This window comes from Cydia fagiglandana, chromosome 21, assembly GCF_963556715.1.
Source record: "Cydia fagiglandana chromosome 21, ilCydFagi1.1, whole genome shotgun sequence".
Taxonomy (NCBI): Eukaryota; Metazoa; Arthropoda; class Insecta; order Lepidoptera; family Tortricidae; genus Cydia; species Cydia fagiglandana.
The window spans coordinates 11,561,196-11,584,754 of NC_085952.1; the positions used below are offsets into that span (position 1 = coordinate 11,561,196).

Genomic DNA, 23,559 nt, shown 5'->3' on the forward strand with positions numbered 1-23,559 from the left:
ATCGAAATTACAAACTTAATTTTTATTTTTCTTTCAAAGTGAACCATAGCCCGGAACTCCGCTGTTTTATGTACTACGAACACACAGCTATCATACAAGACCAAAAATCAAGCCTAAATCTCCTGAAAACGTTTCAGCATATCACTCATGTAAATTGACTAAAATCAAAATTACAAACTTAATTTTTATTTTTATTTCAAAGTGAACCATTGCCCGGAACTCCGCTGTTTTTATGTAGTACGAACACACAGCTATCATACAAGACCAAAAATCAAGCCTAGATCTCCTGAAAACGTTTCAGCATAGCACACCTGTAAATTCACTAAATCGAAATTCCTTACTTAATTTTTATTTTTATTTCAAAGTGAACCACTGCCCGGAACTCCGCTGTTTTATGTAGTACGAACACACAGCTATCATACAAGACCAAAAATCAAGCCTAGATCTCCTGAAAACGTTTCAGCATATCACTCCTGTAAATTGACTAAATCGAAATTACAAACTTAATTTTTATTTTTCTTTCAAAGTGAACCATAGCCCGGAACTCCGCTGTTTTATGTACTACGAACACACAGCTATCATACAAGACCAAAAATCAAGCCTAAATCTCCTGAAAACGTTTCAGCATATCACTCATGTAAATTGACTAAAATCAAAATTACAAACTTAATTTTTATTTTTATTTCAAAGTGAACCATTGCCCGGAACTCCGCTGTTTTTATGTAGTACGAACACACAGCTATCATACAAGACCAAAAATCAAGCCTAAATCTCGTGAAAATGTTTCAGCATATCACTCCTGTAAATTGACTTAATCGAAATTCCTAACTTAATTTTTATTTTTATTTCAAAGTGAACCATTGCCCGGAACTCCGCTGTTTTATGTAGTACGAACACACAGCTATAATACAAGACCAAAAATCAAGCCTAAATCTCCTGAAAACGTTTCAGCATATCACTCCTGTAAATTGACTAAATCGAAATTCCTAACTTAATTTTTATTTTTATTTCAAAGTGAACCATTGCCCGGAACTCCGCTGTTTTATGTAGTATGAACACACAGCTATCATACAAGACCAAAAATCAAGCCTAAATCTCCTGAAAGCGTTTCAGCATATCACTCTTGTAAATTGACTAAATCGAAATTACAATCTTAATTTTTCTTTTTCTTTTTAACTGAACCATTGCCCGGAACTCCGCTGTTTTATATACTACGACAACACAGCTATCATACAAGACCAAAAATCAAGCCTAAATCTCCTGAAAACCTTTCAGCACATAACACCTGTAAATTTACTAAATCGAAATTCGCCTTGTGCCTACTGCTGTAAAGATGTAAGCCTTCGACCTAAATATTAGAGCTACTTTTGAGGGGTAAACCAGAAAAAGTTAAGTTTTGCAAACAATATTAGTGCGTAAGGTCAATGAACCTTTAGCAGGGTCAATGAACTCACGTGGGTTCATTGACACCATAAGCGTGGTAGGTTGACTAAATCGAAATTAAAAACTTAATTTTTATTCGTCTTTCAAAGTGAACCAATGCCCGGAACTCCGCTGTTTTATGTAGTACGAACACACAGCTATCAGACAAGGCCAAATTCAAGCCTAAATCTCCTGAAAACGTTTCAGCAGAGCACACCTGTTCATTGATTAAATCAGAATAACAAACATAATTTTTATTTTTCTTTCAAAGTGAACCATTGCCCTAAACTTCGCTGTTTTATGTAGTACGAACACACAGCTATCATACAAGACCAAAAATCAAGCCTAAATCTCCTGAAAACGTTTCAGCATATCACTCCTGTAAATTGACCAAATCGAAATTACAAACTTAACTTTTATTTTTGTTTCAAAGTGAACCATTGCCCGGAACTCCGCTGTTTTATGTAGTACGAACACACAGCTATCAGACAAGGCCAAATTCAAGCCTAAATCTCCTGAAAACGTTTCAGCAGAGCACACCTGTTCATTGATTAAATCAGAATAACAAACATAATTTTTATTTTCATTTCAAAGTGAACCATTGCCCGGAACTCCGCTGTTTTATGTAGTACGAACACACAGCTATCATACAAGAGCAAAAATCAAGCTTAAATCTCCTGAAAACGTTTCAGCATATCACTCCTGTAAATTAACTAAATCGAAATTACAAACTTAATTTTTGTTTTTGTTTCAAAGTGAACCATTGCCCGGAACTCCGCTGTTTTATGTAGTACGAACACACAGCTATCATACAAGACCAAAAATCAAGCCTAAATCTCCTGAAAACGTTTCAGCATATCACTCCTGTAAATTGACTAAATCAAAATTACAAACTTAATTTTTATTTTTATTTCAAAGTGAACCATTGCCCGGAACTCCGCTGTTTTATGTAGTACGAACACACAGCTATCATACAAGACCAAAAATCAAGCCTAAATCTCCTGAAAACGTTTCAGCATATCACTCCTGTAAATTGACTAAATCGAAATTCCTAACTTAATTTTTATTTTTATTTCAAAGTGAACCATTGCCCGGAACTCCGCTGTTTTATGTAGTATGAACACACAGCTATCATACAAGACCAAAAATCAAGCCTAAATCTCCTGAAAGCGTTTCAGCATATCACTTTTGTAAATTGACTAAATCGAAATTACAATCTTAATTTTTCTTTTTCTTTTTAACTGAACCATTGTCCGGAACTCCGCTGTTTTATATACTACGACAACACAGCTATCATACAAGACCAAAAATCAAGCCTAAATCTCCTGAAAACCTTTCAGCATATCACACCTGTAAATTTAATAAATCTAAATAACAAATTAAATTTATTTTTCTTTCAAAGTGAACCATTGCCTGGAACTCCGCTGTTTTATGTACTACGAACACACAGCTATCATACAAGACCAAAAATCATGCCTAAATCTCATGAAAACGTTTCAGCATAGCACACCTGTAAATTTACTAAATCGAAATTCGCCTTGTGCCTACTGCTGTAAAGATGTAAGCCTACGACCTAAATATTAGAGCTACTTTTGAGGGGTAAACCAGAAAAAGTTAAGTTTTGCAAACAATATTAGTGCGTGAGGTCAATGAACCTTTAGCAGGGTCAATGAACTCACGTGGGTTCATTGACACCATAAGCGTGGTAGGTTGACTAAATCGAAATTAAAAACTTAATATTTATTTGTCTTTCAAAGTGAACCAATGCCCGGAACTCCGCTGTTTTATGTACTACGAACACACAGCTATCAGACAAGACCAAAAATCAAGCCTAAATCTCCTGAAAACCTATCAGCATATTACTCCTGTAAATTGACTAAATCGAAATTCCTAACATAATTTTTATTTTTATTTCAAAGAGAACCATTGCCCGGAACTCCGCTGTTTTATGTAGTACAAACACACAGCTATCATACAAGACCAATAATCAAGCCTAAATCTCCTGAAAACGTTTCAGCATATCACTCCTGTAAATTGACTAAATCGAAATTCCAAACTTAATTTTTATTTTTATTTCAAAGTGAACCATTGCCCGGAACTCCGCTGTTTTATATAGTACGAACACACAGCTATCATACAAGACCAAAAATCAAGCCTAAATCTCCCGAAAACCTTTCAGCATATCACTCCTGTAAATTGACTAAATCGAAATTACAAACTAATTTTTTAATTTTGTTTCAAGTGAACCATAGCCCGGAACTCCGCTGTTTTATGTAGTATGAACACACAGCTATCATACAAGACCAAAAATCAAGCCTAAATCTCCTGAAAACCTTTCAGCATATCACTCCTGTAAATTGACCAAATCGAAATTACAAACTTAACTTTTATTTTTGTTTCAAAGTGAACCATTGCCCGGAACTCCGCTGTTTTATGTAGTACAAACACACAGCTATCATACAAGACCAATAATCAAGCCTAAATCTCCTGAAAACGTTTCAGCATATCACTCTTGTAAATTGACTAAATCGAAATTCCTAACTTAATTTTTATTTTCATTTCAAAGTGAACCATTGCCCGGAACTCCGCTGTTTTATGTAGTACGAACACACAGCTATCATACAAGAGCAAAAATCAAGCTTAAATCTCCTGAAAACGTTTCAGCATATCACTCCTGTAAATTGACTAAATCGAAATTACAAACTTAATTTTTATTTTTGTTTCAAAGTGAACCATTGCCCGGAACTCCGCTGTTTTATGTAGTACGAACACACAGCTATCATACAAGACCAAAAATCAAGCCTAAATCTCCTGAAAACGTTTCAGCATATCACTCCTGTAAATTGACTAAATCAAAATTACAAACTTAATTTTTATTTTTATTTCAAAGTGAACCATTGCCCGGAACTCCGCTGTTTTATGTAGTACGAACACACAGCTATCATACAAGACCAAAAATCAAGCCTAAATCTCCTGAAAACGTTTCAGCATATCACTCCCATAAATTGACTAAATCGAAATTACTAACTTAATTTTTATTTTTATTTCAAAGTGAACCATTGCCCGAAACTCCGCTGTTTTATGTAGTTTGAACACACAGCTATCATACAAGACCAAAAATCAAGCCTAAATCTCCTGAAAGCGTTTCAGCATATCACTCTTGTAAATTGACTAAATCGAAATTACAATCTTAATTTTTCTTTTTCTTTTTAACTGAACCATTGTCCGGAACTCCGCTGTTTTATATACTACGACAACACAGCTATCATACAAGACCAAAAATCAAGCCTAAATCTCCTGAAAACCTTTCAGCATATCACACCTGTAAATTTAATAAATCTAAATAACAAATTAAATTTATTTTTCTTTCAAAGTGAACCATTGCCTGGAACTCCGCTGTTTTATGTACTACGAACACACAGCTATCATACAAGACCAAAAATCATGCCTAAATCTCATGAAAACGTTTCAGCATAGCACACCTGTAAATTTACTAAATCGAAATTCGCCTTGTGCCTACTGCTGTAAAGATGTAAGCCTACGACCTAAATATTAGAGCTACTTTTGAGGGGTAAACCAGAAAAAGTTAAGTTTTGCAAACAATATTAGTGCGTGAGGTCAATGAACCTTTAGCAGGGTCAATGAACTCACGTGGGTTCATTGACACCATAAGCGTGGTAGGTTGACTAAATCGAAATTAAAAACTTAATATTTATTTGTCTTTCAAAGTGAACCAATGCCCGGAACTCCGCTGTTTTATGTAGTACGAACACACAGCTATCAGATAAGACCAAAAATCAAGCCTAAATCTCCTGAAAACCTATCAGCATATCACTCCTGTAAATTGACTAAATCGAAATTCCTAACATAATTTTTATTTTTATTTCAAAGAGAACCATTGCCCGGAACTCCGCTGTTTTATGTAGTACGAACACACAGCTATCATACAAGACCAATAATCAAGCTTAAATCTCCTGAAAACGTTTCAGCATACCACTCCTGTAAATTGACTAAATCGAAATTCCAAACTTAATTTTTATTTTTATTTCAAAGTGAACCATTGCCCGGAACTCCGCTGTTTTATATAGTACGAACACACAGCTATCATACAAGACCAAAAATCAAGCCTAAATCTCCTGAAAACCTTTCAGCATATCACTCCTGTAAATTGACTAAATCGAAATTACAAACTTAATTTTTAGTTTTGTTTCAAAGTCAACCATAGCCCGGAACTCCGCTGTTTTATGTAGTATGAACACACAGCTATCATACAAGACCAAAAATCAAGCCTAAATCTCCTGAAAACGTTTCAGCATATCACTCCTGTAAATTGACTAAATCGAAATTACAAACTAATTTTTTAATTTTGTTTCAAGTGAACCATAGCCCGGAACTCCGCTGTTTTATGTAGTATGAACACACAGCTATCATACAAGACCAAAAATCAAGCCTAAATCTCCTGAAAACCTTTCAGCATATCACTCCTGTAAATTGACTAAATCGAAATTACTAACTTAATTTTTATTTTTATTTCAAAGTGAACCATTGCCCGGAACTCCGCTGTTTTATGTAGTACGAACACACAGCTATCATACAAGACCAAAAATCAAGCCTAAATCTCCTGAAAACGTTTCAGCATATCACTCCTGTAAATTGACTAAATCGAAATTCCTTACTTAATTTTTATTTTTATTTCATAGTGAACCATTGAACGGAACTCCACTGTTTTATTTAGTACAAACACACAGCTATCATACAAGACCAAAAATCAAGCCTAAATCTCCTGAAAACGTTTCAGCATATCACTCCTGTAAATTGACTAAATCGAAATTCCTAACTTAATTTTTTTTTTATTTCAAAGTGAACCATTGCCTGGAACTCCGCTGTTTTATGTAGTTCGAACACACAGCTATCATACGAGACCAAAAATCAAGCCTAAATCTCCTGAAAACCTTTCAGCATATCACTCCTGTAAATTGACTAAATCGAAATTACTAACTTAATTTTTATTTTTATTTCAAAGTGAACCATTGCCCGGAACTCCGCTGTTTTATGTAGTACGAACACACAGCTATCATACAAGACCAAAAATCAAGCCTAAATCTCCTGAAAACGTTTCAGCATATCACTCCTGTAAATTGACTAAATCGAAATTCCTTACTTAATTTTTATTTTTATTTCATAGTGAACCATTGAACGGAACTCCACTGTTTTATTTAGTACAAACACACAGCTATCATACAAGACCAAAAATCAAGCCTAAATCTCCTGAAAACGTTTCAGCATATCACTCCTGTAAATTGACTAAATCGAAATTCCTAACTTAATTTTTTTTTTATTTCAAAGTGAACCATTGCCTGGAACTCCGCTGTTTTATGTAGTTCGAACACACAGCTATCATACGAGACCAAAAATCAAGCCTAAATCTCCTGAAAACCTTTCAGCATATCACTCCTGTAAATTGACTAAATCGAAATTACTAACTTAATTTTTATTTTTATTTCAAAGTGAACCATTGCCCGGAACTCCGCTGTTTTATGTAGTACGAACACACAGCTATCATACAAGACCAAAAATCAAGCCTAAATCTCCTGAAAACGTTTCAGCATATCACTCCTGTAAATTGACTAAATCGAAATTCCTTACTTAATTTTTATTTTTATTTCATAGTGAACCATTGAACGGAACTCCACTGTTTTATTTAGTACAAACACACAGCTATCATACAAGACCAAAAATCAAGCCTAAATCTCCTGAAAACGTTTCAGCATATCACTCCTGTAAATTGACTAAATCGAAATTCCTAACTTAATTTTTTTTTTATTTCAAAGTGAACCATTGCCTGGAACTCCGCTGTTTTATGTAGTTCGAACACACAGCTATCATACGAGACCAAAAATCAAGCCTAAATCTCCTGAAAACCTATCAGCATATCACTCCTGTAAATTGACTAAATCGAAATTACAAACTTAATTTTTATTTTTGTTTCAAAGTGAACCATATCCCGGAACTCCGCTGTTTTATGTAGTATGAACACACAGCTATCATACAAGACCAAAAAACAAGCCCAAATCTCCTGAAAACGTTTCAGCATAGCACACTTGTAAATTCACTAAATCGAAATTCCTTACTTAATTTTTATTTTTATTTCAAAGTGAACCACTGCCCGGAACTCCGCTGTTTTATATACTAAGAAAACACAGCTATCATACAAGACCAAAAATCAAGCCCAAATCTCCTGAAAACGTTTCAGCATAGCACACCTGTAAATTGACTAAATCAAAATAACAAATTAAATTTATTTTTCTTTCAAAGTGAACCATTGCCTGGAACCCCGCTGTTTTATATACTACAAACACACAGCTATCATACAAGACCAAAAATCATGCCTAAATCTCATGAAAACGTTTCAGCATAGCACACCTGTAAATTTACTAAATCGAAATTCGCCTTGTGCCTACTGCTGTAAAGATGTAAGCCTTCGACCTAAATATTAGAGCTACTTTTGAGGGGTAAACCAGAAAAAGTTAAGTTTTGCAAACAATATTAGTGCGTAAGGTCAATGAACCTTTAGCAGGGTCAATGAACTCACGTGGGTTCATTGACACCATAAGCGTGGTAGGTTGACTAAATCGAAATTAAAAACTTAATTTTTATTCGTCTTTCAAAGTGAACCAATGCCCGGAACTCCGCTGTTTTATGTAGTACGAACACACAGCTATCAGACAAGGCCAAATTCAAGCCTAAATCTCCTGAAAACGTTTCAGCAGAGCACACCTGTTCATTGATTAAATCAGAATAACAAACTTAATTTTTATTTTTCTTTCAAAGTGAACCATTGCCCGGAACTTCGCTGTTTTATGTACTACGAACACACAGCTATCATACAAGACCAAATTCAAGCCTAAATCTCCTGAAAACGTTTCAGCATAGCACACCTGTAAATTGATTAAATCGAAATTCCAAACTTAATTTTTATTTTTCTTTCAAAATGAACCAATGCCCGGAACTCCACTGTTTTATATACTACGAACACACAGCTATCATACAACACCAAACTCAAGCCTAAATCTCCTGAAAACGTTTCAGCATAGCATACCTGTTTATTGATTAAATCAAAATAAAAAACTTAATTTTTATTTTTATTTCAAAGTGAACCATTGCCTGGAACTCCGCTGTTTTATGTAGTACAAACACACAGCTATCATACAAGACCAAAAATCAAGCCTAAATCTCCTGAAAACGTTTCAGCATATCACTCCTGTAAATTGACTAAATCGAAATTACAAACTTAATTTTTATTATTGTTTCAAAGTGAACCATAGGCCGGAACTCCGCATTTTTATGTAGTATGAACACACAGCTATCATACAAGACCAAAAATCAAGCCTAAATCTCCTGTAAACGTTTCAGCATATCACTCCTGTAAATTGACTAAATCTAAATTACAAACTTAATTTTTAGTTTTGTTTCAAAGTGAACCATAGCCCGGAACTCCGCTGTTTTATGTAGTATGAACACACAGCTATCATACAAGACCAAAAATCAAGCCTAAATCTCCTGAAAACGTTTCATCATATCACTCCTGTAAATTGACTAAATCGAAATTACAAACTTAATTTTTATTTTTGTTTCAAGTGAACCATAGCCCGGAACTCCGCTGTTTTATGTAGTATGAACACACAGCTATCATACAAGACCAAAAATCAAGCCGAAATCTCCTGAAAACGTTTCAGCATATCACTCCTGTAAATTGACTAAATCGAAATTACTAACTTAATTTTTATTTTTATTTCAAAGTGAACCATTGAACGGAACTCCACTGTTTTATGTAGTACGAACACACAGCTATCATACAAGACCAAAAATTAAGCCGAAATCTCCTGAAAACGTTTCAGCATATCACTCCTGTAAATTGACTAAATCGAAATTACTAACTTAATTTTTATTTTTATTTCAAAGTGAACCATTGCCCGGAACTCCGCTGTTTTATGTAGTACGAACACACAGCTATCATACAAGACCAAAAATCAAGCCTAAATCTCCTGAAAACGTTTCAGCATATCACTCCTGTAAATTGACTAAATCGAAATTACAAACTTAATTTTTATTATTGTTTCAAAGTGAACCATAGCCCGGAACTCCGCTGTTTTATGTAGTATGAACACACAGCTATCATACAAGACCAAAAATCAAGCCTAAATCTCCTGAAAACCTTTCAGCATATCACTCCTGTAAATTGACTAAATCGAAATTACCAACTTAATTTTTATTTTTGTTTCAAAGTGAACCATAGGCCGGAACTCCGCTTTTTTATGTAGTATGAACACACAGCTATCATACAAGACCAAAAATCAAGCCTAAATCTCCTGTAAACGTTTCAGCATATCACTCCTGTAAATTGACTAAATCTAAATTACAAACTTAATTTTTAGTTTTGTTTCAAAGTGAACCATAGCCCGGAACTCCGCTGTTTTATGTAGTATGAACACACAGCTATCATACAAGACCAAAAATCAAGCCTAAATCTCCTGAAAACGTTTCATCATATCACTCCTGTAAATTGACTAAATCGAAATTACAAACTTAATTTTTATTTTTGTTTCAAGTGAACCATAGCCCGGAACTCCGCTGTTTTATGTAGTATGAACACACAGCTATCATACAAGACCAAAAATCAAGCCGAAATCTCCTGAAAACGTTTCAGCATATCACTCCTGTAAATTGACTAAATCGAAATTACTAACTTAATTTTTATTTTTATTTCAAAGTGAACCATTGAACGGAACTCCACTGTTTTATGTAGTACGAACACACAGCTATCATACAAGACCAAAAATCAAGCCTAAATCTCCTGAAAACGTTTCAGCATATCACTCCTGTAAATTGACTAAATCGAAATTACAAACTTAATTTTTATTATTGTTTCAAAGTGAACCATAGCCCGGAACTCCGCTGTTTTATGTAGTATGAACACACAGCTATCATACAAGACCAAAAATCAAGCCTAAATCTCCTGAAAACCTTTCAGCATATCACTCCTGTAAATTGACTAAATCGAAATTACCAACTTAATTTTTATTTTTGTTTCAAAGTGAACCATAGCCCGGAACTCCGCTGTTTTATGTAGTATAAACACACAGCTATCATACAAGACCAAAAATCAAGCCTCAATCTCCTGAAAACGTTTGAGCATAGCACATCTTTATTTTCCTCGTTATTGAAAAAAATCAAAAATAATGGTTTTCTACACTTTATAGGTCAAGCGAGGGCCAGGCGCTTCCTAGTTCTGTGTACATAGAACGCACAGCTGTCATTTTAAACCCAAACACGCTAAGAACTTTTTAAAATATATTTTTTTTATTTGATGTTCATGAAAGTTAAATTTGTATGCCTTCCTCGTTTGATTTAGAAGCGAGAACTCCTAAGTTCTGTAAACAATAGAGCAAGAGCTTTCGTTTGACAACAAATTTATGTCTGTGCGTTGTTAAATGACATCAGCATAGCACGTGTGAACTTAGCATATCATATAATTTAAAATCTATTTAAAATTTGTAGTTAATGTTCTCAAATATGCCTTTTTTGTATCAGGAACTCTTTGTTACCATGTGTCGAGGCGAGCATATTTATTTTATCCCATTTGTAACAAAATGATATGCTAGTGTGTGAACTTAGCATATCATTTTGTAAAATTCCATAGTATTGGTTTGCACGGTAAAAATGCCAGAACTATTGCTAAAAAGTATCAGGAACTCTAGAACTACGGTGCATGCTAATAGAACTCCAATAAAAACGTGATCTGCTAGACTTTGATATGCCAACTTCACAGACATAAAGTGACATTGGTTGCCCGAATTGCGCTGCAAAAGAGAACTAGTTGATATCTAAACTGTAACGTATCTAGAATGGATCTAGTACGTGTCGTCTCTTGTGAATATCTTGAAGTTCGAATACGGCAGTGGGGTTTGTGTAAACATGTGAATAGGCAAGTGTTTTATGGTAATAAGGTGTTAGGAACAAATATGTTAACATGATGAAGACAGGAAATGGTAGGCACTATGTTCCGACCGGTCTGGCCTAGTGGGTACTGACCCTGCCTATGAAGCCGATGGTCCCGGGTTCGAATCCTGGTAAGGACATTTATTTGTATTATGATACAGATATTTTTTCCTGAGCCATGGGTGTTTTCTATGTATTTAAGTATTTATATATTATATATATCGTTGTCTGAGTACCCACAACACAAGCCTTCTTGAGCTTACCGTGGGGCTTAGTCAGTTTGTGTAAAAAATGTCTTATAATATTTATTTTATTTATTTATGTTGTTCATCATCATCATAACTTAAAAGGTTTGCTTTTATTTATGCCAGTCTTTTAATTTTGACACGACGCATTATTTTTTATTCGGCTGAGATAAGTAATTCTAGGTTCTCCCTTCTCTTGTCTTTTCAATCCTGCCTTCCAGGATGTTTATGAAGAAGTCATGCCGTATAAGGTGTCCTACCATCATGCCTCTCCCATTTCTTATTGCTAATGTTGTATAGATTATACTTACATATATTTATTTATAACTCAATTTTCGTTGTTGAGCCATGCAACTCAGAGCAATCAGCAAACCAGAATTCATTAAAAGTGACCACTCTTTAAAAATTCATTACCTGGTTATCCGAAATTAGTAGATACTTATGTTTTCAAGTATCACCTCGCAGATTTTGGGTAATCGATGACTAATACGTTGATCATTAGGTATTATAGAAGTGTACGTTTATGTACAGTCGCCATCAGATATATCAGAGCGGCCGAGGTGGCCAAAAATAACTAAACACGCACACTAACGCCTTGACAATAGAGGCGTGTTCAGATATTTGTGAATACCTTGGCCGCTCCGATGTATCTGATGGCGACTGTACTCTGCTTGCAAAATTTGCAGCTGCGCCTATGTGAAAAGTAGTAGCAAAGAATAGCCTACGCAGTTTTGCAGATAAAGGTACACTTACAGCCTAATTCGAATTTTAATATAAGTACGTCAGTGAATAGATCTAGAAACGTTATGGATTTGATAATGCCAGTTTCATATGTGACGTTTCTTCAAATAAAAACTTTATATATTATAATAATATATACATATGTTGAGTACCTATAATACAAGCCTTCTTGAGCTCACCGTGGGGCTTAGTCGATTTGTGTAAAAATGTCCTATATTAATTAATTAATTAATTGTAGTTATTTCAAATAAATGCGAGTAGGTATTTAAATAAATAAATTTATTCAACCGTAAATTTTTAGTGTCACAGAAATATAATCGCATTGTTTTATCATCTTTGATAATTTAAATTTTAACACTACAATTCGATTATAATGTGGCGTGGAAACCATTTTGTGAGGTTACGAGTCACGACATAAGTACCTAAGACAAGGAAATAACTGGTTAGAAACACGCAACCATGAACGAGCAATTCTTGTTTAAGTATTTATTTTCGGAAACGGCTCCAACGATTTCGATTTCAGTGGGAAGGCCAGGCTGCAGGTTGGCGTCACTCTGGGATTGAACCCCATTCTGATCGGACAATAGCAATAGAGACTGCATTACGCCTCGCGTACTTGTTCTCGCGTTAAATATCTACGCCCTACGGATGTACTACCTAGTGCATCTAGCCATTCCTGAATACCTAAACCTATATTAAGCCCCGACATCTTGCTATGAGTATGGGGGTTTTCGGGCGCGATATATCGATATAGATCTTATCTCTGGGGAACGCGCATTTTAGAATTTTTATATGTTTTCAGAGCAAAGCTCGGTCTCTCAGATGACGTCATACCGAGGAGCAGTATCTATTTTTTAGGATTCCGTACCTCAAAAGGAAAAAAACGGAACCCTTATAGGATCACTTGTGCGTCTGTCTGTCTGTCCGACCATTCCCTTTATCTCTGAAACTTCTGAGTCTAAAATTTTGAAAAACAGTACACAAAATAGTAATTAACCTATACATTACAGGAAAACCTATTAGAAATGTGCAGTCAAGCATGAGTCGGACTTACGTACGGAACCCTTGGAACGCGAGTCCGACTCGCACTTGACCGGTTTTTTTTATTGTTATGTTATGAAATAGGATAGATTGGCACCTTTCCATTTAATGAAATTAAAGTTATCTATGCGAATTAAAATACAATATTCATAAATAATAACATTTATTAATTTACTTAGTAATACTTAATTATTTGTACATTGAATGAACACGATTTAAGTATATTAAATTATTTATATTTATATGTAATTAACGTGAAAGCAACTGAAAAGTTCAATGTCAATCGGTATTATACATACAAAAATAGCACGGCTACCACGAGACGGCTTTTGACATTTACATTAGCGTCTGCATGAACTGGATCGCATTTCGTCTCTATCACATCAAGACATCAGAGCGAGCAAGATGGTCTGCGATCGAGTTTATTAGGCAGTCGCTTACGTAAATTTCAGGTATAAACTCGTGGTACTGATGACACGAATGACTCGTAATGATGACAGTAGACAGAAAAATTAGGATATATTAAGACTTTATGATATAGGAGACAAATCGCATGATGGTAAGCAACTACCGTCGCTCATGGATACCTGCAACACGAGGGTTGCAAGTACATAACAAAGAATCCCACTTATGTATGAATGCGCTGAAAATTGTCCTTCCATTGGCACAGAAGATTGACAGTGTCGCATAAGTATGTGTTTTCAAGGTGTTCAGAAGATTGTCCTGACATTGGCACACAAGATTGACAGTGTTGCACGAGTATGGTTTTCAAGCTGATCTGAAGATTATTCATGAGCAATGGTAGCCGCTTGTCCGAACACGGCAACTGCCAGCATGGCTAAAACGATGCCTTTGTACGGAGAATAATAATTATGAAGATTGGCAGTGATTGGATGAGCATATCTTTGCAAGGTGTTCTGTAGATTATCCTTTCGCAATGGTGGATGCTTGACCGAATACAGTGACTGATGGAGCCGATTTGATGATGTCTTTGTACGGAGAATATGAAGATTGCATGACAGTGCTTGCATGAGCATGATTTTCAAGGTGTTCGAATAGATTATCCTTTGGCAATGGTAGCGGCTTGACCGACCACGGCGACTGCGGGGCCGGCTTTGATGATGCCGTCTCGCACGTGCTGTCCCACTCGCTCCTGGAAAAGTAAAAAAAATGAAACGGTAAAACACAGCGGTAAAGTTACGCTACATATTATAACGCTACATATGATGAGAGGAACCAAAACTATAGGTAGGTAGGTATAATATAGGAACAATTAAATATTAGTCAAAGGATACTCTGTTGTGGAAAGTGGATTTTATTAACAATTTTAATCTCTATTCAATTAATTAAACATTTTACTAATAGTCACACTGCCATCTGAGCTAACTGAGACCACACCCGAGGAAGGCGAATATTTCCACCATTATGAGCCTTAGGGACATTGTGAAATAACATGAAATTTGACATGAATCAATATTCAAGTAACATAGGGTCATTGCGCTAGTTTTCGTCCGGCTACAGTTTTCGTCCACTTGACAAAATTTGAATATAAACCTTCATTGCTGCACAAATTTAGACTTATTACAATCCTTAAATCTAATCAATTTATCTCTACATAAAAATATATTTCGCAAGTAGCAAATTAATAATGAAATATAATATTTGCTAATCTGTTAAGTGGACGGAAACTGGCACCGGATGGTAAACTGACGCAATTACCCTATATCTATGACAGTTATTAATTTTCGTTGCTATAAATTATAATATTTACAATTAAGAAATTATAGCGATTAAAAATGCCAAGCAACAATACTTGATTGACATTTTAGTAAACAAAAACCTTTCTTATACGAACAAAACACCGTATTTTATTACCAAGGTAAGCTTAATTTAATTAACTGCAAGCCGGGGCCCGAAAATTCAATTAGAAAATACCCTTCCAAACAGGATAACGCCTAAAGGCCTGGCCAGCGAAAAGTTGGAGAAGGAGACGAAAATTCGGCTGCAAACTACCGATTTTTACGGTCAACGATAGGTCAATTTATTTTATTGTATTTACTAACTCCCTTATTCATAATTAAAAATAAAAAAAAATAAACGCGCTACAAGCCTCAATTAGCTAATATTTATTAGTTAATTAGCTGATAGTCATTTTGACTTATGTATTTGTAAGAAAGGGACAAAATATTAATTTAACAAAATCAGGCCAAAGTTTTATGAATAATGGGGTAGTTGTGTAACATGCGAAATCATAATATAATAAAAGTCATATCTCATACCGTAACATCGGGGTACTTTGTCCCAAAATCAAGATACTTTTTACTTTTCGTTTGAGCACTTCAATTTTAATCGCATTATGACACTTTTATAGTCATAGGTATTTAATTGTGGGTATAATCAACTCATGCACATACGTAAAACTTAATAAATCAACCTCTAAATATTTTTTTAATTTTTCGTAAAGTTTGAGCCAAAGTTGCGCTTTCAAGCGGGTTTCTTTGGCCCTCGATTTTTCATTGAGTACGAGTACAACGTAACGGTTTGGAATAAAAGCGCAAAGAAAGCTGTTTAAATTTATTACACAATACACATGTATATCAAATAAGGACATAGTAGTAAGATTCATTTGTTTTTATTACACTAAAAAAGCAAACTAATCAACACAAAGTAATAAATCTATTAAACATGGTTTTTTTAATAAAAACTTTGCCAAAACAATCAGAAAAACCTTCTAAACCGATCGATCATAATCATTAGAAATAGTTAACGTGTATAACTATAATTATCATATGAAAAATTAGTTTTCCTATAGAATTATTTTACTAGGTAGGCACCTAGTTAACAGTCGACTGTAACTAATCAGTCTTAAAAATTTATAATCATTTTATAAGATATTAAACTTATGCGGCAGATGTTCTTTATCTTTGTTTTCATTAATTCCATTACAATCTAGAGAATCTGTCTTTGAAACCTGAGTCTGTGGTTCATCCAGTGCTCCAGCACAGGACGAAACACTGGCTGCTGTTCCTGGGATCGCGATTTATAACCTGCGTCAATATTAAATTGTCTTCTTAGTTAGCAGATTGATCTCGTGCCGTTATGAGAGCTTCAGTAGATGAAGCGAGACTATATCTGCGTCGCTGTTCTCTCTGAAGGAAATGTTTTCCCATGGGTCAAAGAAACCCGAAAACGATAGCCAAAGAATACTTTGATTTTCAATAACATATACTTCTCACAATAATGTCTCAAATTCTATGATTTATATCACATTAGGATCCTAGATACATATCTGTTACGATTAATAACAATCAAACACTTAAACTTATTTGCTTTCTTTGTTTCGAGAAAAAGTTTGCACATTATAGAATCGCGTAGTTTATAGGTAACAACTTGTGATCGAAATTATGGACTGACCAATCAGCGTTGTTAACGTGAAACTGTTTCTACCCACCGCCCCATACGGTCATCTATCGATGAACAGCGCGAAATACATCGATAGCTCCTGAGGTGCAGCGTGACGGGAAGTTCAATCTTTTTTTCATTTTGGGACAAAGTAACCCCCATGGGCTAAAGTACCTCGATGTTACGGTATACAGTAAGTATGTAAATTAACGAAAAACATTTACACAAGCCCGTTAAATGAATGGGTCACACTGATCAAATTTTACTATGGCACCCACCCCGAAATCTCGAAAAAAAATTGACTCTCCCATAGAAAGTTTCAATGCTGCAGCTAGACCAGCAAAATGTATGAAACAACCAAATTTTTTCGCGATTTCGGGGTCGGTGCCATAGAAAAAGTTGCTCACTTGCTCAGTGTGACTACACATTAACGGGTTTGTGTACCTAAATGTTTTTCGTTAGTTTACATCCTGTATAATCTATTTTCAGAAAAGTCTTTAAGTTCCAGACCTAAAGCCGACCGCAGACCGTCTTCTCAGTCCCGATATTGGAAAAATTCGGAACAAATTTGTCCAATACTTACGGTAGCTTAGTAAAAATCTTTATTGGTTCTTTATTTACAGAAAACTTTGCGAGTTGGAGTTTAATAAAGTAGGCTAATTTAGTTCTAGACCTAAAAAAATGTATACCTACCTGTATAATTTCTGGTTTTATTATATTAATTTTGCAAATGAGCCGATCCCTTATTAACTGTGTTTTTTTTTTGTTATGTTTTTTTTTTGACATTTAGATTTTATTGTAGAAATTCTAGACTAGTATTTTTTTATACAATTTTTTTTATGTTTGACGATCCTTTTGTGAAATCCTTAGTGTTTGATCTTTATAATAATCCAATGTTATTAGGGAATAATATTAACACCAATAAATTGCTCTAATAATTAGATTAAGATTAATTACGATTCATAAGAGCTTGTTGCTAGGCCTACATGAATAAAGTTTATTTTAAATTTGAATTTGAATTTTGTAATAGGTATACCTGTTACTAATTCTGATAAACTTAATAATCATAATGACATTTATGACAGTATATCGAACTCACGACCCCGAAATACCAGTCCTCCGCCCAACCCACTGAGCTACCAAGACTTGCCCATTGACGGCGAATATTTCCGCCATACCCATACTTAATAATTATGTGCCTTAGGGGCACCTAGCGACATCTAGCAAAAATACAATACTTGAACGTTAGAAAACGTTTTTGTTTCATACAAAATGTAATATGATGGTACTTACAAGTTTTTTGAAAGGCTTCCATCTTGGTTCAGGCGCAGCGCTCACTGAACACAAAGCAACAAAACAAGCGAAGAAAAAGAATAACAACTTGGAGAAATCCATTATTATTTGTTATTAACTTATTACTTCAAATACTTATAGAAGAAAACAATAAAACAAATGAACGTTGTTGTGGAACGTTTAAAAATCGAATGAAGCTTCAGCTCATCCAACACCTTATATACGTTAAATGTTTCACGACATAAACTAGCTCATACAATTACAACAAGCAAAAAAGAACCTTATCTTAGTGTCATAAAGCGGCCTCGAACGCAATTGATCCCGTTAATATAAAACAATTTTCAACGGTTATTGGAGCGTTGCAAAATAAACTGTATGTTATTGTGATAAGAGTGAGCTTGGACGCAAATTATCCCGTTACTCGGGTTAAGTACCGCGTGTTGTCTCAGGGAGATACCCCTGGTACTGAGAAGTGTTTGCAGATTGATTAGAATATTGACAGTTTATAAAACAATCTGTAGTGATTATTGTTAATCTGTGACCTTATTAAACACACATAATAATTGTTAATTTTGTGTATTTTGTAAAGACTTAAGTTCAATCATCAGATGTACGCTATATAATCGTTACAGAGGGCTCGCGCGAAATTGTAGATTTTGTTTTGAAATTGTACACATTTCAATTAAGAGCAAATGCATGAAAAAAAATTACACGGAAACTAGACTGTATTTTCGAGGGCAGACTTTATGAAAAACCTTAGAAGGTTAATGTTTGCTTGATAGAAAAAAATCACGAAAACATATCTAAATATTTATTTGTTTCCACTTGTAGTAACCATTATCCTGCATACCATAGCATAAAATTAGCATAAATTTTAGTATAAAATTAAAAACAAAACTAATGAGAGATCTAAAGGAAAAATCCTAAATATAATATATTTATTTTTGAGAAAAATGTATCCCATGTTAAGTCAAATTATAAAAAAAAAATTATTACTTTTTCATTCATAGTAGGTACATTGAAAAAGCAATTCATAGTAGGTACATTGCTAAAGATGCATTATTTTTTTTAATAATTGGTGTTGAAACTCATCGCTATCGAGCGTTACGTGTCAATCAACCTTAGACCTAAATACGTAGGTAAGTGGCATATAATATTAAATATGAACTTATTCTTAAATAAAAACAATTTACACTTTTTCAAACCACTTTTTCAAAAATGTGAAATTGTGGTGAAATTCTTATACATAATAACGGAAACAATTAATCTCTAGATCTCTCCATGATTAAGTGCATCTATAAAGTGTCTAAGTGCTAATTAAATAAAACTAATCAGTACTCAACTTTAAATCTAGATTTCGTAATTAGGTGACATACATTTCAGTAAGTGACTGACATGTGTTATGCCAGGCGTGGCTCACTCCGCGATTTCGTCGCTTTGCTACAGGTAGCTAAAAGTACATTCGTTCCACCCCAATTTTGGGGAAAGCCATATGGCGATATCGCCACCTAGCTGCCATATCTGTGCTGATCGTAACAGACGCGTTTTGTTAGAGAGTGAGTCTTCTGTACCTAGTACATACTATTATTTATTCCGTGGTTATGCGGAGCTGCGAAGCCATTTAAATCAGTTTAAGGGTGGATCATAATGATATAGGTTATTTGACTAGGTACTAGTCAAAGCGATTTTGCTAATATGGAATTTATATGAAACACTAGCATGTGACGTCACAATCAAATTACCTACTCTTTACAGTTTTATACGGGAATTAAAATATAAATTTTGCCTAAAAATAACTGCTGTCGTTCTCTATTAAACGTCTGGTGCTTTATTTCATGCAATGTGCAATAATTTATTTTAAATACAGTCAAATACTCTATTATAATAATGTACCTATATTGCTTTAAAAATATGGGCCCGATTCGGATTATGAAATAGACATCTATTAGACATCACCAAGATATGATAACGATATGTTTAAGATCTAACCTGTCAAATTTGACATTTGCGCGATTCTGGAGATACTCTTGAACGATTTCCACATGCAGGATATGACTTAGAGATCTAATTCACATCTAAGATATCATAGATATCTTGCTTAGATAGTTGCCCGAATTGCGCTGCAAAAGGGAACTAGTTGATATCTAAACTATAACGTATATAGAATGGATCTAGTACGTGTCGTCTCTTGTCAATATCTTGAAGTTCGAATACGGCAGTATGTATTTTAGTCTGACCATCCAAATGATCACAAAAATGAAAGCAAGGAAGTCTCTAATTCAAGAAACTTTTAATTAATTATTTTCACTCAAACACTGCATAAAAGAAGAGGGATAAGTTTGCCTTTGTACCAATGATGAGTGATTTTCCCCGTTAAGTATGTTTTTTTTGTAATTATACTTATTTATTACTTCTCTACTTTTTTGTAGGTATATGCAGAGATAAAACATCAATTATCTGTAGCTAACTATACAGTTGTAGTGCATAATTATTTTTCATCGTATTTTCACGAAAACGTACGAACGGTCGAACGCGCCTTGCTATTTCAGTCAGTCTCCGCACAAAAAGTATTGTCGTTGACTGAACTAGCATGACAAATACGAACGTTTCAGAGAAATTACGATGGAATTCAATTATACACTACCGGCGCGATTCGGAAAGTGAATTAGAGATTAACTAGATACGATGTAGTATAGATATGTGACGTCCCACGGGAAAGGTACCTTGAGGCGGTTGGCGCTTACGATTAATAACGTCGCTCCAATATTATTGCGGCGCTATGCGATGTAAGCGCCAGCCGCCATAAGGGACCTTTTGCCATGGAACGTCACTTATCTTTACTATTTCATATCTAGTGCATCTCTAATTTATTTCCCGAATCGAGCCGTACATCTGTACATACGTTGACCATCAGCGATCGCCCGGCCCTGGCCCTCATCTCAGTTTCCTTTGTTCGGTGTAGAAACCCTTTGAGATTGAGTTCACTCACCGCAATGCCTATAAAAGGGAAACTTTTCTTAAGGTGGCCACTGACGAGCCTTCTAACAGTCCAAATTGCGCTGCAATCCAAAATCGGTCCGTGTATATCAAGAACATACACAATGTTTAATATTAGGATGCCGTCCATTTGGATGAATCCATTGTAACGGCATCCATTTGGAAGGCTCGTCAGTGGCCTGCTTTAGGAATGCGACTTCGAGCGTTCTAAATCCGATAGCGGTCGCTAGCTTTTAGTGTCCCTGTTTTACGGTTTTAATAATTAACGACATATTCAGGTGTCCCTGTTTTGCGATTTTAATAATTAACAACATACTACCCTATTAATGTACTTATCCTGTCCCAAAACATTATGGAATAAAATGTCAAGTCATTAAATGTCACTACAACCCGTGCCGACTTGCATCTGCAGTTTCTATATTAAAAAAATATGTATTATGAATAATTTTTAAGAAAAAAAAACCGACTTCCATGGGGGCCGATGAAAGATTACTGTAGATGGTACACTATGTAGAAAAGGAGGTAAAACCACCCACTTTTCTACTAGAATTTCGCTTCTGTATAATGGCTCCTCTACAGGATGGGCCAACGCCGGCCACTCCAAGGGACGCAGCCATGCGGTAGAATGAGATAGCAATATCACTTGCTCCCTCTAACGCATAAATGCGTCCCTTGGAGTGGCCGGCGTTGGCCCATCGTGAAGAGGAGCCATGAGGGTCGAAGTTCTAGCCTAACCTAACCCACTCCTCAGATAGCAGTTCGGTTCTGTGCGGATCGCAGTTCGAACCTAATGAAACCCACTTTTCAAGTAGCATTTCGTTTCTGTAAGGCTCGCAGTTCTAACCTAACCTAATCCTTGTTCGGTTCTGTGAGGATCGCAGTTCAAACCTAACCTAACCCACTTAATGGCGCATGCCGTGCGGTGTACGGGGGTTTAAGCGGGAGGGGCTAGTAAGATTGGCATCATCGTACTTTATACCTACATTAATTTTATGGTAGGTAATCATAGTTGTTTATTTAGTTAAGGTATCATAGTGGTTTTCTGGATCAAGGTCCGGGTCCGAGTCTGGGTCCGAGTCCGGGTCCGAGTCCGGGTCCGAGTCCGGGTCCGAGTCCGGGTCCGAGTCCGGGTCCGAGTCCGGGTCCGAGTCCGGTTCCGAGTCCGGGTCCGAGTCCGGGTCCGAGACCGGGTCCGAGACCGGGTCCGAGACCGGGTCCGAGTCCGGTTCCGAGTCCGAGTCCGAATCCGGGTCCGAGTCCAGGTCCGGGTCCAAACCGGATCCGGGTCCGAACCGGATCCGGGTCCGAACCGGATCCGGGTATGAGTCCGAGTCCGGGTCCCAATCCAAGTCAAAATCGAAATTCGTAATCACCAAACGTGTACCATGCGTCATTGAAGAGTTCTGTTCTGGTCATCATCAGCAGTTCCACTTCATCAAATGCAACAGTTTTTAATGTAAATGCTTGATTTTATGATGAAAATACAAAAAAATCTATACGTATGCCTTTAATATTTGAGGAGTTCCCTCGTTTCCTTATGGATCCCATCATGAGAACTCGAGCTTGACAAAAATGTGGCTTAAAAACTTAACTTGCTTAACGAACATAACGAAAAGGAAAAATCGCCAAACGTGAACTATGCGTCATTTAAGAGTTCTGTTCTGATCATCATCAGCAGTTCCACTTCATCAAATGCAACAGTTTTTAATGAAAATGCTTGATTTTCTAATGTAAATACAAAAATCTCTATACGCATGCCTTTAAGATTTGAGGAGTTCCCTTGATTCCTGATGGATCCCATCATCAGAACTCGAGCTTGACAAAAATGTGGCTTAAAAACTTAACTTGCTTAACAAACATAACGACGAGGACAAATCGCCAACCGTGAACTATGCGTCGTTGAAGAGTTCTGTTCTGATCATCATCAGCAGTTCCACTTCATGAAATGCAAGAGTTTTTAATGAAAATGCTTGATTTTCTGATGTAAATACAAAAATCTCTATACGCATGCCTTTAAGATTTGAGGAGTTCCCTTGATTCCTCATGGATCCCATCATCAGAACTCGAGCTTGACAAAAATGTGGCTTAAAAACTTAACTTGCTTAACAAACATAACGAAGAGGACAAATCGCCAACCGTGAACTATGCGTCGTTAAAGAGTTCCGTTCTGATCATCATCAGCAGTTCCACTTCATCAAATGTCACTTTTTTGGGTGTATATGCTTGATTTGTTGATAAAAACCCAAAAATCACTATATGTATGCCTTTAAGATTTGAGGAGTTCCCTCGATTCCTCATGGATCCCATCATCAGGGTTTTGACAAAAACGGGACCAATCTGTATGCATATACATTCAATCAAAAAAAGAATTTTCAAAATCGATCTAGTAATGACGGAGATATGGAGTAACAAACATAAA

The 23,559-nt window shown here is 35.6% G+C and overlaps 1 protein-coding gene across 1 annotated transcript; it reads right to left on the bottom strand.

Moving 5' to 3' along the window:
• Positions 1–13,594: 13,594 nt before the first annotated feature.
• On the bottom strand, positions 13,595–18,318 carry LOC134675317 (cecropin-like). Its single transcript, XM_063533523.1, has 2 exons — positions 18,144–18,318; positions 13,595–14,601 (listed from the first exon to the last, which is right to left on the bottom strand). The coding sequence occupies exons 1-2, from the start codon at positions 18,243–18,245 to the stop codon at positions 14,509–14,511; spliced, it is 195 nt and encodes a 64-aa protein (XP_063389593.1). The 5' UTR covers positions 18,246–18,318; the 3' UTR covers positions 13,595–14,508.
• Positions 18,319–23,559: the final 5,241 nt, after the last annotated feature.

Excerpts from the sequence above, each read along its gene's own strand:
- LOC134675317 (XM_063533523.1), bottom strand. The coding sequence starts at position 18,245 with ATGGATTTCTCCAAGTTGTTATTCTTTTTCTTCGCTTGTTTTGTTGCT. Across the intron at positions 14,602-18,143 it reads GGAAGCCTTTCAAAAAACTT|GAGCGAGTGGGACAGCACGT; the intron begins GTAAGTACCATC and ends TTACTTTTCCAG.